General features: G+C 34.8%; 1 protein-coding gene and 1 non-coding gene across 5 annotated transcripts in view; one reads left to right on the top strand and one right to left on the bottom strand.

Moving 5' to 3' along the window:
- Nucleotides 1-11715: 11715 nt before the first annotated feature.
- TRNAI-UAU (transfer RNA isoleucine (anticodon UAU)) lies at nt 11716-11807 on the bottom strand. Its single transcript is given in 2 exon segments — nt 11716-11751; nt 11770-11807. It is a non-coding gene; the product is annotated as a tRNA-Ile (tRNA).
- A 416-nt stretch (nt 11808-12223) lies between these two features.
- Nucleotides 12224-16221, top strand: part of LOC138713642 (TATA element modulatory factor-like) — a 76043-nt gene continuing 72045 nt past the window's right edge. For 3 of the 4 annotated variants that reach the window (XR_011335964.1, XR_011335966.1, XM_069845897.1), the window contains exons 1-2: nt 12395-12531; nt 12667-13072. Coding sequence is in view for 1 of the 4 variants with exons in the window: in XM_069845897.1 (XP_069701998.1) it covers nt 12697-13072 (376 nt within the window). In the remaining 3 variants the exon portion in view is untranslated. Of the gene's footprint in view, nt 12362-12394; nt 12532-12666; nt 13073-16221 lie in introns of those variants that run through there. The other variant, XR_011335965.1, reaches the window with a different exon arrangement.

Raw genomic sequence — 16221 nt, forward strand, 5'->3', positions numbered from 1 at the left:
GGCTACTTAGTCACTTGTAATGAGTGCACCTCTGTACAGAGTGCATTGGACATTGTCCCACTGTCACATATTCTGTGACACAGTACATGAGGGTAGGCCACCAAAGGGAAAACTGAGAGATAGAACTTATTAAATCCGGCATCGGAACTGGAATCACATGTGGCTTAGTGGATAAAGCATCATCACATAGAGGTGAAAATCTGGGTTCGAGTCCTGGTGCCAGAGAATTTTTCTCAGTTCTATCCATCCTTCATCATATGGTAACACAGAATTCCTGCACGGAAATATCATATGTACTTCAGTACATCATAATAATAATTAATAAAAGAAATTTCCTCTTTAGACCCATTACTAATGTTACTTACTACTGGGTATTGTTTTTGGCTTATCGAAGTAATAGCTAGGGATCAGATTTATAGGTTTTACCTACTTTTTTCCTTACTTCTAAACTCACAATTTCTAATTTCTTAGATAATTTTACGAATCATGGCCATAAAAGTCATACATGTAAATTCTGTTGAACCTAAAAAACCTAAATTGGACCTTAAGAACTAAAAAAATCTGAACTATAATTAATATGTATTTTTTTTTTTTATATTTCTGCGTTTTATATAAATATATTTAGAAATTTCAATACAATCTTATAATTTTTATTCTCTTCTGCACTGGAGAAAGCGACCCAATCTGTGGTCTTTATCCTTCAGTGTTTTGTTGTTTTGGATAAAATTATTAACAGGGAATTCCATCTTTCTTTGTATAATGGGCTGTCCTTCAGAGGCTTCACACTCTCAAGGGCACTGATTGGAACTGTATGTATTTTGGAATTTCCACTGATATGACATGCCAGTAGAATAGTAAGAAGTGACTGAACTTTCTCTCGAGGTGAATGAACTGTGAATAAGTCGCATTGTTGAAATTTGTGAAGTTTTCTGATAGACTGTGATCTTGCATGTGCACTTTTCTGAGGTCTCTGTGCAGTCTGTCTTATTTTGGTGCTTCTGGTGTTATCATTGAATTTTTATATTTTGTGTTTTGTTGAGCTATGCCAAAACAAGTGAAATATTTATTACGCAGTGGATTTGAAATGATTCCATCTTTACTACCGAAGGAAAAGTAATGTTATTTAAAATTGACTATAAGTGTACATTTTTAACACTCAGGCAATTTTTGCGACCCCTTTCACGGTTTGGATTTAAAAAAAAAAAAACATTTCATCTATTCCAATAACCTAAAGTGGACTTTTTAAAAACCTAAATATTTGGTCCCTAGTAATGACTTAAAATAAGTGAAAAAATGGTGCACAAAACAAACTATTTTTACTATATGATTGGTTCATTGTATTTTCACAAATGATTTGTGTGTGTTGTTCTTGCATATAATAGCAACATTTGTCCCAGTCTGAATTATATTTTTATATATCGTATTTTATGCTGAAATAGTTACTTAAAAAATGGTTCTCATCAAGAGAAGTGTTCCTTATTTAAAGTATTATATCCACTATATTATTTATTCATATGGCAAAGTAAGGCTAGAAATGGAGAATTAGACAGGAATCTGTGAACACGTGGCTGATCTCTTTGATAGTTCAGTATGTATAATTATGAAAACTCACTTTTTATTCCTTATTAAAATGCCTGTTATATAAATAATTACGTTCTGTGCTGAATGGTGTATGCTTAAATGAAACATACATACTACACTGTTGTCAACAGGTCGTCATACTTTGTACTTTTGGCTTAATTCCTGTGGCTTATTAAGTGAACGACACAAGCCAGTCCTTTAGTTGTGCCATATTACACTTTCTTCTGAGTTAGCGAAGATCAGCTATGGTCTGTATAAAGATTGTCATAATTGATAGTATGATTAGTTGTTACATAGTTGGCCAACTGAAAGCAGTGTTATGGACTGTGATTTAAAATGTGTGTGATTATTCACTGCATTTATTTATGACTTATAAATAAATTTAAATGTAATGTAACTTGCATTAATGAAATAACTTATATGAAGCATTATTACACATTGTGTTGATTTCTGTTACGGGTTCCAAATTTAGTTCATATCTGTGAAAAGTTCCTTCCTGTGAGAGTATCTAATATACTAATCTGTACAAATCTTCACGCTGCTGTTGTGGCTGTGATCAATCAAAAGCATCTTGTGTTGAGAGGAGCAAGATAAACACTCTAATAGGTGACTTTTTAACCTCTTCCCATACTATACATTTTATTAATTTTGTGAAGAAAAAAAAATTTTTATTTTGAAATAATTTAATATTACAGAAGCACTGTACATGACTAATTTTCTTTCATATTCAAAAAATTAATATAAAATAGATATTATATGAGGCTATCAAATGCAAAACTCGCCTTATCCAGGTAAAGTGATTTGTCAGAAAACAGGAAAAACCAATATGGATATGGACAGTTTTGAATTTGATAGTAGTTTTCGGAGCTCTATGGAAGAGGAATTAGACAAGTTTTACACAAACCGGCTATATCAGTAGATAGAGAGCTGCAAGACGTACAACATCCCATATGTAACTCATTTTTTTAAATTTTGGATAAGGCGAATTTTGCACTTGATAGCCTCATATGTTCATACCTGAATAATTATCCTGAGGTACCTCTTACACCTTGATTCCAACTCTGATAGCTGTTGCATGTAGATTTTTTCCTAAAATATCTAGAAATTTGTGTTTCTCATGAAATAATTCATGTGGTACAATACCAACACTATTATCAAAGCATTAAATGTTGCTTGTCAAGTGATAGACACGAGGCATTACCCATAGTGGCTTTTTTTTTTTTTGGGTCAGTGGAATAACTTCAGGAAAATATCTGCCTGTAAGCCGAAGTGAGTTCGTCGATTCTCCTGGCTGTTCCACATTAGGTGATAGGACATTCGGACTGTATTTCTCGAACATCTTGCAGATTACCACCATTCAATAGTCTATGAATGTCTTTCTGCCTCCAGATTTCGTGTATAGACTGTAGGAATTCCACAGGGTCGACTCAAGAAGATGAAAAGAGATTGTTTTGTAATATCACTTCCCTCTCTTTCAGTGGACTGGATGAGCCCCCAAGTGCTGGTCTACCCTGTCAGCTCCTCCCATTGTGTTGTTATAGGAGACACCATTTTCAGCTTCGAAACACCTTTGATAACGACTATCTCGGTGTTGTGTACTGTGTTAAGAAGCACATCTTTTTTTTTGTCTTTCTATCTGAGAGCAATGTTCTTGTCCTCTGGAGAGCCACTATTTCGCCTTTCTTCAGCTTTTGTGTCTTCAATCCTGTCAGCATTTCTTCATTCTCACAAGCTCATAAGTGTCTTTAGTATGTGAAATGAGCATGTCTGATAACTAGGATGATGTGTAAAATTTATCTGTCATATGACAATAGCCCTGGCAAAGTAAAGGCTTCATGAGTGCCATGACTCATGACTACTTCACTAGACATTGGAAGACTCTTATACTCGTTATCAAGATCAGTTCCTTTTCCAAAGTAAATTATATTCACAGAGAATGTATGTCATTATGCTAAACTTGGCTTGTATGAATGGTATATTACTGCACCCACCCCAGTCACCCCTTTTAAAGCAACAGGTTCTTGCCAGTGGTTACGTCTCTATCTGAGGTATATAGATTTTTGAATTTTTCTTCAAGATTTCGAAAAACAGGTCAAACAATTCCATTTTGAATTTGGGTGGGTTTCCAGATCATAGACTTCACTGTTGGCAAAGTGCAGGAATTTTTTCAATTTGAAAACCTGTATGAGAGCATACTTGAGAAGAATGGTGTAGCACTTATTGGATCTTTGGACCAGTGCATCTGTTCTTCAGATTTGTGAATGTTACTCTGCAATATTACTATGCCATAGTACATATTTCAGACTCTGTCTATAGTGGGCCATCATGAATTATTTTTAGCATTTTGTAGACACTGATTGGCATGCCGATTTGTCTCCTCAAGTATAATGTTTATAAGATCGTTAATTAAAAAAATTGAGAAATATTATTATTAGGGACAATATCGAAGTTCAGGGAAGAAGCAGCTGTGAACAGGGAAATGCAGAAGAAATAGTGCTGGATGTTTTCTCTTTGACTCACTGTTGAACAGATGCAACATCAACAAAACAATCTGAATCTGTAAGTTTGTCTGTAACTTCGTCTTTTGATACTGATGTTTCACTGCCTGAATCTTCTGGAGGAATATATTCCTCATCAGAACTGTCAGAATCACTGCCACGCTCTATCTTCACACTAAACGGACACTATGAAACACAAACATAAACTATCAAAAACTAACATCTACTATGTATGAATACTGTACGAGCATAGAGAGTTCCACCCATAAGAAAAAAGTATAAAACAATCGACCATTATAATAGTAACACTATGTAGCCACCTAATGAGGGAAATGTTAACTAATTGATGGAAATGCATAAATTCGGATTAATAATGTGGCGAAGATGGGGGAGGAGGAAGGGAAGAAGAAGATCAGTTCCCATTAGAGATTATCTAATGTACAGAGACCTACTGGATGATGTAACATTGCCACTAGAACTGTTGTCTTGGAATCCGCTTATATGTAGAAAGGAAACTCTTCAAATCCATCTTATTACTATTTAAAATCATCACACACTCTTACCTAGCATCTTGTTTTGTTTATCTTTCACTACCCCTAACCCGGAACATGTACTTCTCTCTATTCCTTTGCACAGACCATCCTTCTACTCATCTTTCAGCATATCGATTCCATGCCTCTGGAATTTTTTCGGACTGTCGGACAATATCAAAATTCAAATTTAATTTAAGGAATCACATTCTAGTTCATGGAATTGCTTGTTAAACACCTGTCAGGTTGCGCAACTTCGGCTTATCCCATGACATATAATAAATATTGTAACTATGCTGTTGTCAGTTTTACCCTTAATTTGTAATGTATTTATTATCATCATCACCACCACCACCACCACCACCACCACCACCACCACCACTATCATCATTGCTATTACCATTAGTTTAACTTTTTTTTCTTGTATTAGCTTAATAAGTGCTCTATAATGTTCTTTGACCCTCTAGCTTTAATTTAATTTGTGTTATTTTTGTCAGTGTTTGTATTTTTTTTATTTGTGCTAACTGGTAGGATGGAAGAGAAGGCCTTGTGGCCTTATTCCTGTCAAATTAAATAGTACTATAATTTTACCCTCGCTTACAAATCCTGCCTGTAGCACTTTTTGAGATCGAAAATGAGTAAAAATAATGCTGTATACATTGCAAAACTTGTAATGTTTTAAAAGCATGGTGAGGATTGTTGCATGAGTGCAAGAAAAAAATGTCAACCGTCTACCTGAAAAAACCCTCCGGTGCGCACTGTGAGAAGTTGCACTTACCAGTATTTTCCTTTGTATGAAAGGATTTTAATGCTCTCCTTTGAGTACGTTCCTGTCCCTTATGTAAAATTTAGTTATCCTTTGAATTCTGTGGAGTGTGAGTAACTTTGCAGTACAAAATGATATATAAACCTGTGAAATGAATGCCCCTTTCATAACAACCTGTGAATTGAATGTCCCTTTCATAATGGATGATGATGAGGATTGGGCTGCTGTACGGGAGAAGTTAGGGGAAGTTAACATGGAGGATTTTGTGTCAGTTGAATGGTCTAGTGTGCTCAGAAATCTGCGGTGTCTACAAAATGATTGCAGATCACGCTGCCATTACTGTCCAAGATGGGAACATGGAATCTATAAAGGAAAGTATTCCCACACGAAATGAAGCCCTCGGAGCAGTAAATGTACTTCGAAAATACATTAGTGTTGCTCTTAGCACCATATTAAGTGAAGTTATGTGTAGTTGCATGAACTGCATAGAAAATGTCGTCATTCGTAATAACAGTACAAACACATGGCAAACAAGATGTTTTCCTACGAAATGAGCTCTTATTTGCATTTTGTACGTAAGTAATGTAGGCTACAATAAAATGTTTCCTATGAAGGTGGTATCTTAGTTATCCCCATTTCATAAATCATTTCCTGTCTATAGCACTGTCCTGCTTATTACACTTTAAGGCCAGTCCCTTAATGAGCGTATTACTGCAGTCATATTGTACATAGTTTCCTTTGGCATAGGACCATGGGAACAGAAATGTAAATAATTTTTCACGCATTCCATCTCGCTTCATTTTCTATTTAATGTGACTCAAGCAAGGTTTTCCACGCAATAGTCATGGAAAAATTGGGCATATAGGTACTGCATTACAGTGTACAGTCCCTGAAAAAAAAAAAAAGGCCCAACTCTTGAGCATCCTTACAGAGTATGATTCATACAGCAACGGTTTCCAACTCAATATTATTTGAATAGCGTTACAGGAAGGTGTTTCACAACTAATGCAAAAAGCACGAAATTAATGCCTAAAGAGTCTGTATTAATCAAAATAAAAAAGTGGGACACTTATTGCAACACATTCTAGATATATAAATAATAATGCCACTCTTTCATACCAATCTCCATTAAATACTTAGTTTTGTTAAAGTTAACCTAAATTGTTTCCAGTACCTTTTTAACATTCATATTTCAGGATGGTCATGCATGGTTATGTTTTTACAGTTAAACAGATAATAGAAAAAAGGAGGGTATAATTTAACGAGCTTTTATAGACTTTGAAAAGCATTTGAAAAGTTGGAAGTTTTTAGAACGGAGATCTTATTTCTGAAGAGCTGATACCTGAATGTCAACACTTTACTGCATCTCTAAAGTGAATATGAAATCTTTGCAAGAATATGCTGGAGATGATCAGATTTATAAAGATCTTAATATTCATAATCTACAGTTTAGAGTTAGGATACATTAAAAATGAGAATATTATATCACCATTCCCCAATATCAAAAGTGCTATGAGAATTTTTCTGATATGGTTTTGTAATGTACGCATCTGGAGAACATTCATTTTTCAAATTAAAATTAATAATGAATTATGAAATAGCATGACACAACCAGGCCTAAGTAATTTAAATTTTATCAATATTGAACATGAAATTTGTTGGAGATTGATTTTGAAGAGGCAGTTCACTATTTTGCCTCAAAGTATCGAAAAGTTCTTCTCTGTAGACTATACAGGGCAGAAGGGAACTTATTACATTAATTCACAGAGGTAACAGATAAAGTTAATCTGAACAAGTTTTTTGGTCCAACTGTTTTGAAAGTACGAAATGAACTTGTTCCAAGACTGTAATGCTTCTTGAGATCATTGCTCTGCAGCGTGGGTGAGTAATCATCCACTCTGCAAGACTTGCGAGAGGAGAATGTGAACAAAAACGTCTCAAGGAGTATTACAGCATTGCAACAAGTTACATTTGGACTCTCAAAACTATGAGACGTATCAAAAAACTTATTTGACAAAACTTGTTCACATTGATTTCATCAATTACCTCTGTAAATTAAGGTAATAGGTTTCCTTCCACTCTGTATAGTATTTAAGGAAAGGTGTGGCTGTGAATGAAGTTCGTCCCTGTGTTCAACATCAAAAAGGTAAGTTATTATTGTTATTATTATTAAAGTACAGTCCCGATTATCCGGACTATACGGGCCAAGGGCAATGTGGATAGTACATAGGATGAGAGCACTTATATGTGGTTTTTTGATCCTCAATCTTCTAGGGACGAAGGTCGAACGCAGTAATGTAGAAATACATTACTCACATGTACATAATAAATAATACAGTACAGTATGTAGGCTAATTGACTTTAAAAAACTTTGTTATTGTTCAGTACTGTATATATGTGCAGTACTGTAAAAAAAAAAAAAAAAAAAAAAAAAAAAAAAAAAAAAAAAAAAAAAAAGCAATCTGAATAACACTGAACACCAGATAGTCGAGATTATACGTATTATTATTATTATTATTATTTTTTTTTTACTCCTGGGGCCCAACGGTTAATTTCGCCTAGGGGACCATACCATTATTGATACATCCCTGAAATTATATGTTGAACCAACTAAAACTATTGTTGAAGCACTTTTGTTCGAAGAACAATGGTTCTAGACGAGGATGGTCATGCATGGTTATGTTTTTACAATTAAGCAGATAATAGAAAAAAGGAGGGTATAATTTAACTGGCTTTTATGGACTTTAAAAAGCATTTGATAAAGTCCAAAAAGAAAAATATTTCTCCTGATCTCAATCAAGTTCTTTCACAGGGAATTAAAACTGTCAACTATCGTACATTAAAAAAACGTTTTGAATACTCGACTACTGGCAGTGCTGTCTGATGAAATTAGAGCATTATCATTCAGAAATTAGGTGCCTATTCCGAGGAAAAGTCTGACAGAGATCATATGACACGAGGAAGGAAGTTGCTTTAATTTTGAACAGTACCGGTACGCATTCTAAATTGGTTAAACATGTGCATAATTTGGAGTGGGTAGCTAAACTTGCTTACTTAAGAGATTTGTCAAAATAAATGAGTTAAATTTGTGCCTTCAAGGGGAGATAATAATATTTACTATCAGCAACGAAGTAAAGGGATTCAAGAAGAAGAACAAAGTATGGCAAAACTGCTTAGGAAAACTTCGAGATGTTTGAAACTGATTTTATTCAAGTGGAAGGTGGCATGAAATCAGTCTATGAAATTATCAAAGACCTTCTCAAGACTTTCGAAGCTTACTTCCCAGAAGTTGAGAATATAATATGTGGACTTAATGAACAAATAGGTACTACACTTCAGTGAAAACTCATTGATTTGTCATGTGACAAAGGACTTGAAAGCATCTCTTCAAGTTACTGACCATTTCCGAGTTTTGGATAACAGTCAAAGCAGAATACCCGAAGCTTCATGAAAGAGCTGTTAAATTTTCTCTTTATTCTTCAACCACCTACCTGTGTGAAACTACTTTCTCAGCAAAAACAATGCAAAGAAACAGACTTGAACTGAAAAACTGTTTACATTGAAGTGCCGCAAAACTTGAGCCCATGTTGGAAGAACTAGTTACGATTAGCAGCAAAAAGTCTCACTACCAAGACTAATTTAATATAAGTCACCATTACTAAATGAAATAATTTTAGAAAGTGTATAACCATTGAATTATTTTGTATTGTTTGATTTTTGATGTGAAATAAATAATAAAATCTTAACTATAAAAGCAAACCTAATGTACATTACGCAAATTTTCTATGGGTCAAAAAACTACTTACCCACTGGTACATTTGGTGGGCTACAGGTTAAGGTGATCAGATGTCCCGATTTGGCTGGGACAGTTCTGGTTTTCAGAGGCATGTCTCTTTACCCTGCCAGCTTCAGCCGGGATGCTTGGATGTTACAATTTTCCCCAGGTCAACTGAAATGACCAATATATATATATTCATGTTGACTACTAACAAAAAATAGTCTTGATCATTCAATGAAGATGGCGAGACCTCATACATGAATATATGTATATATCAATGTTAACAGTATTCAGAAACTGTTGTCGAGTATGGCCATAACGTCATTCAAATATGCACTCCTGCATATGTGACATATTATGTCTAAAATGCAGGTAGTAGGCCATTGACGACATAATGAGGAGAGTTCGGCTGGCATAGCTCAGTTGGAAAGAGCACTCAGCGTGGAGAGCTGAGAGGTCCCAGGTTCGATTTCCGGTGCCGGAACGAATTTTTCTCAAAATTAATAGGTATCGAAATGACCAATGATTTGGGATTGTAAATGTAATTATTTAACTTTCAACATCAGTGAATAGTCATTAATATTTATAGACAGAGTTAGGACATTAGCATTAGATTAAGTGGTGGGTGTCATGACGTAGGTACCATTTCGTGTTGTGCACTTGAGACTCTTGGTAATTGCAATAGTATATAATATAATAATCTGTGTTCAGTGAACCATAGTAGCTTGCGTAGTCACTGATGACTGTATTACCACAGTATAGGTATTCATAAGGAAACTGTGTGTTAATAAGGCTATGACATGTTAGCTCAGCGTGACTAGTGTGACTGGTGATGAATAACTACAAGGTGATCTGTTTGGGTATGGATAAAATAAAAACACTGTAAAACATTTACTTTATTTGTTGAAACTTTGTGCATACAACACTGAAAGATGGGAGATTCCTTAGAGCTCAACATGACCCCCATTGCGCACCCTGCACAACTCATAATGGTGATGCAATCCAGCCGGTGTCAATTGTAACATAAGAGGGGTGATTTATTGAAAAGCTTGAGTAATTTTTACTGTCAGATCATCAATGTTTCTGGGTTTCTATGAATAGACAATGTCTGTAACAAAACCCCACACGAAAAAGTCAGGAGGGATTAGATCTGGGGAGTTTGGGGACCAAGCCAAGAGATAACTGCTTCTCGTACTGGGTTTCGCATGCGACCTCCTGCATGTTTTTTAACACAGAACCTGTTTCTACAAATGTTCGATACCACAACATTATGAAATCGTATTTAGGTACATTACGCACACCATACTCATGTCGAAATTCCCTTTGAACTCTTTTAACACTCAAATTTAGTATCCTCTCAGAGTATACCAAAGAACACATGCCAGCGATTGATTTGTAGTAGCCATTTTAATCATTTACGATTTTCATTTGTCCTTCAGATTATGCATTGTTGTTTGTCATGATATATATGGAAACTCTCATCTTTTAATCATAATATAACCAGCAAGAAATTTTCCCTACTATCACAATAGCTTTATAATAATAAATTAATATTATCCATACCCAAACGGATCAGAAAGAGAAAAATTTGAAGAGAGATTCCATTATTTCTCTTCCAATGTAGTTGGACTTGATCTGGATGAAATAATATCTTGCTTGAAGAAATATGACTTCAGAGATAATAGCAAAGTGGAAATAAGTAAATACTGATCTTTCCTCAAAATGGAGTGAAATTTTTTAAATTTTCTCTGAGTTGATCGACATATTCCACATCTCTTGGAAGTAGCCTAATGTTCAGTGAAGGAAATTTTTTCTTCCTCGAACATGTGGAGATTCAAAAAAATTCGGAATGAGTTTAGAAATTGTTCGAGCCATGCTTACTATTTTAATCAACTTCAACATAATCTGGCAGGAATTTGCTGCAAACAAGGGATACCTAAAGAGAAGACCTGCTGAACAGAATTCACTCTTCTGAAAATACCAGAAGTTTAAGGTAGTAGTTAAATAGAATGAATATTTTTAATCTGTACATAGAGTGAGTACCGGTATACCTAATTCTTTAAGGTGTGTAAAACAATATAAGTGAATGGCAAACTATCAGAAATGTTGAAGGTAGTTTTTTTTTTTTCATATATCAATATCTGTCCTCGGAAATTGTGGAAAGAATCTGGTAATCTTATCTTATGTGCATCTATAGATCTTTTATTTTAAGTTATATTTGTCTCTGTGCAATGTCACATTTGCGATGAAGGGAAGAGAGATAGCAAACCATTGTAATGCTTTTCAATACGCTCACGCCCATGACCAAGATAAGTCACTTGAAATTTAACTGTCACTCACAGGCAGAGATATAATGCACGCACCTAATGATTGCTTCCTTTTATGAAGTGACAAAAATGAAAAATAGGCCTATTATAATTTTCTGTGACAAATTGTCGGTATGAAATCTTTCTGTAAATGAAGCTGAAACATTGATTATAGTTGCGAAATCATAGACATAAAAAAATCGGCATTTTATGTCATCACATTTGAACTATAAATGTAGTAATGTATAAAAAATTATGCCCCAGGTGAGGCTCGAACTCACAACCCCGGCATCGCTCACATTTACTGTCATATAAGTACCGTGCGCTAACCGATTGCGCCACTGGGGCAGGCATGGGCTGACAGCACAATCATGCCTAGTTCAATGAAATGTATCAATGTAATTACTATATTGGCTTATTTTCTTAATTTTATGTACACAATAAGTTTCATAATACTTTTAAAATAACTTTTTCTTCATTTACAATAAAATTATTATTAATGACAGTGTCAACGTTTATTCCCTCCAACGTAAGCAATCAAGTTAACATTCATTTTGTTGTTTATGACTTGTTCGTTTCTTTGAATATGAAACCTAAGAATCTTAAGGAAAATAATAATATAATAGACTGTTTCAAAATTAATTTGTAATATCGTTAATGAAACGAAATTTCAGCAAAATATATTTACCTTTACGGACTATGATGACATAGCTTCCGGTATATGAGCCGTCTACTGCTTGTGTATATTGTATTTTGTAAATAAAACGTGTGGGGTGTTTTCCCCCCCACATATTATTTTTACCGGTTTTGTTCAGTAAATTAACTGTAATTGTAGTTTCCATCTAGTTGAGTATGTGATTCTTTATGTAGTCAACAACAACGACCTAAAACGACGATTGCATGTACGTAAACATTTATGAATAGTGTCATATATCAGCTGATTGAGTGCATTATTGTTACCCGTTATTTTTGGTAAACAAAATTTGTCGCCTTGAGAGATGAAGTCTTCTGCTTGCATATTGTTAGAAGAATCTTAGAACATTTTTAAAAATGCTTTTATATATTTTTAAAGGTAACGAAGCTTACATATAGTTTTCTTTTAATTTGGCGAATATGTGCTTTTCGTAATTGTGTATTAAGAGTATAATTTATATAAGCCGAGTTTGCTGACGTTACAACATTGTGATTATTAAATATTTGTTTTCAGGTGTAAATCTTTCATGTATAGCCCTACACGATGAGTTGGTTTGATGCAACTGGATTTGCTAACCTTGCTAAATCAGCTTTGAAAGAAGCCCAAAAAACTATAGATAAAGCACTAGACATCAAAGATGAAGAGAACCATTCCATTATTCATAGCAAAACCACATCTCCGGTTAGTCCTCAAGATGATACTGATAATTTTTTTGCGTCCTGGGGTTTAAAATCTAGTGGGGAGGAGAAAGAGAAGGTTGATCTGTCAAGTGAACATATCAGAGTGGAATCATCGAGTACAGACACTGATCAGCAATCACGGAAAGATGCACCGAGCGGTTTAAACAGAATGACAATGAGCTCCAGTTTGTGGGGTTCTTTTACGGGATCTTTCTTTGATAATCCACGATCAAATTCAGGTAAGTTTTAGTTAAATAGATCAAGTGTATTAGCCTTTCTTGCATTTACTGCAAATTCAGTGCCATTATACGTTTAGTAATGTGAGATGGTGATGACAAAAAATAAGTAAACATATCTTTATTCTATCTCCACTGACAGTGATAGCAGCAAAATAGAATGAACAAAAGAATGAACTTTGAAAATAATTTCAAGGATATATGTACTATAGCTTAATTATAATTATTATTTGTTTCTATAAGTAGATACTAACATGATGAATAGAAAGTACTGTGGTGTTAAAAAACTTGCAGCAATAATCTTACCATCTGTCAAAATACTGAGCAGTTAGCATTCAGGTCCATTAGACTCCATTTCGTAGGCCTATCTACGCTATAACTCATGTTGCAACCGGGAAAAGAAAGCCAATGTTGCCGCTAATTCATTCATTCATTCATAGTTTTCTGTCCAAGGCCAGGTTCTTCACTGTAAACCCAGCATTCAGTATAATAACGCACAATATAAACCTATTGTTAGGCCCACTGAAAGACTAAATAATTAGGCTAATTCCTATTTCAAACTGATAATTGGCACTTACTTACCTGTATTACAAAAAGTGTTGAAAATGATGACCCTTATCAGCGAAGATTTTTGACATCTGCGTAGAAAATTCTCTTCAGTAAATTCTCTTTAGTAACATGTATGAGTTCCTCAGATGTGATTAAAACAATTTCTTGACTGATATATTTTCTTTTAGTTCCTCTCTTATGTTTGACTTATTCTCTTTTTAAGTTTCCCCACAAATAAAATCACATAGTGAGATCGGGGCTACGAGAGGACCACAACCCAGTGCTCATAACTCTATGCTCAAAAATCTCTGAAATCTAGTGACTCATCGACAGTGTGTGCAGTAACAAAGAATGTTGAAAGAATGATTGCTAGCATTGAGTCTCTATTAATTATTGTTCGAAAAAAGCAGGGCTACAGAATGTAAGGGTTGGGCTCGCTTTCTGTTGTGGCGCTTCTTCCACCCAGCTAGAGCTGCTGTAACGTCAGCAAGGTACAGATTGTTTCGGCAGCTCACGTGGTCATTCAGTACACTGGGATGCTCTCAAGCATTGTGTTCACATGTGAATTTATTGTAGGTTTAATTTGTTAGTTTAATATCAGTGTGTTAACTCAAATTTAAAATGGTGAATTTTAATGTTGCGACATGTTCAAATTATGTGTGTAAAATGAAATGCAATGGTATAGTTTGTCGCTCTTTTCCCAAAGAGCTGGTTATTTGTAAGCAGTGGGAAATAAAATGCAAGCAAATAGATGTGATAAACACTAAAAGTGCTCGTATTTGTAGTGAACATTTTGATAGTATAAAAATAATTACCGGTTATATAAAGGTGACATGAAAAATAGACTATTAGGATTTCCAAAGAAAAATGTTTTGAAGAAAACAGCAGTTCCAAACTGTAACATTGATAAGGTGAGTGACACAGCACAATCAGAAAGAAATAGTGTAATCAACATAACAAATGGACGATCAGATAAGCTATTTTAGACTGTCTGCACACACTTAGTCACAAGAAACCTCGAAAAGAGAAAAACAGTTTCAGTGAAAATGCAAATGAAGATGATGATGATGATGGTGATGATGATGATGATGATGATAATAATAGGCTAATGAATTTTATTAAGAAGATGTAATCCCATTTGAGAAAATTGTTTAGAAGCTGTGGAACGCGTGGAAGCCTTGTAGGATGAAATTATTTGAGAAAAGAATTGAAATTAATAATAATAAAGTACTGGTAACAAAAAACTAAAATAAAAACACACTCACAACATGTCTTCAACACTCAATTGAATTTCAGAACTCACACCCTTTTCGATGCAACATTACTGATGGGATCCAAAAGAAAATTGGTGTCGATTGGAAAAAGAGAAGGCTGTTCAGTAATCTTTATATGAAATGATGAGTCAAAATCAGGATAGGAGAAGAAATGTCAGGAGGAAGTGAAATAGGGAAAGGAGTACATCAAAGCTACCCTTTATCACCTACCTACCCTGTTCAACATCTACTTGGAGGATTTATTGAAGAACTGTTTTCAGAACATGGAGGAGTGATTGTAGGAGGAACAAAAATAAAGTGCGTAAGATTTGCTGATGTTATATGGTGTTGTTAGCAGAAGAGGATATGATACTAAATGATATGCTACTGGATCTAAATGAGATCTGTGAGTAGTATGGGATGAAGATGAATGAAAACAAGACGAAGACCACATGGTCATAGGAAGAAAAATAAAGAAAGTAAACTTGCGAATTCTAATTGATTCAGTAGAGCAAGTGGATAGCTTCAAATAGTTGTGGTGTACTATAAGCAGTAACATGAGTTGCTCCTAGGAAGTCAAAAGGAGGATAGCAATGACCAAGGAAGCCTTTAATAGAAAAAGGAGCATCTTCTGCGGACCTCTGGAAACAGAACTAAGGTAGAGACTAGTGAAGTTCTTTGTGTGGAGTGTGGCATTGGATGGGGCAGAAACGTGGACATTGTGACGAAGTGAAAAGAAACAAATAGAAGCATTTGAAGTATGGATATGGAGAAGAATGGAATGTGTGAAGTGGACAGACAGAATAAGAAATGAAGCTGTGATGAAAAGAATGGGTGAAGAAGGAATGATGCTGAAACTGATCAGGAGGAGGAAAAGGATTTGGTTGGGTCACTGGCTGAGAAGAAACTGCCTACTGAAGGATGCACTGGAAGGAATGGGAGAAGAGTTTGGAGCAGAAAAAAATATCACATGATAGACGACATTAAGATATATGGATCATATGTGGAGACAAAGAGGAAGGCAGAAAATAGGAAAGATTGGAGAAAGCTGAGTTTGCAGTGAAAGACCTGCCCTTGGGCAGAACACTATGAATGAATGAATTATCATTCATGAATACATCTTACCCACCATAACAAGAACCCAGAAGATAGTGCAGGAACAGGAACTAGTAAGATAGTGCAGGAACTCATTAGAATTCAGAGGATGATGGAAACTACAACAAAACTAGTCAGTCAGGTAAAATAACACTACAGTTTAAATAATAAGTCAATGAAGTTGTTATTTATTTAATTTAAATAATTTAATAGTATTCCTCAGTGAAGTGTTAAAAGAGTGTAATCAGGAATGAA

This window comes from Periplaneta americana, chromosome 14 (assembly GCF_040183065.1).
Source record: "Periplaneta americana isolate PAMFEO1 chromosome 14, P.americana_PAMFEO1_priV1, whole genome shotgun sequence".
Lineage (NCBI taxonomy): Eukaryota > Metazoa > Arthropoda > Insecta > Blattodea > Blattidae > Periplaneta > Periplaneta americana.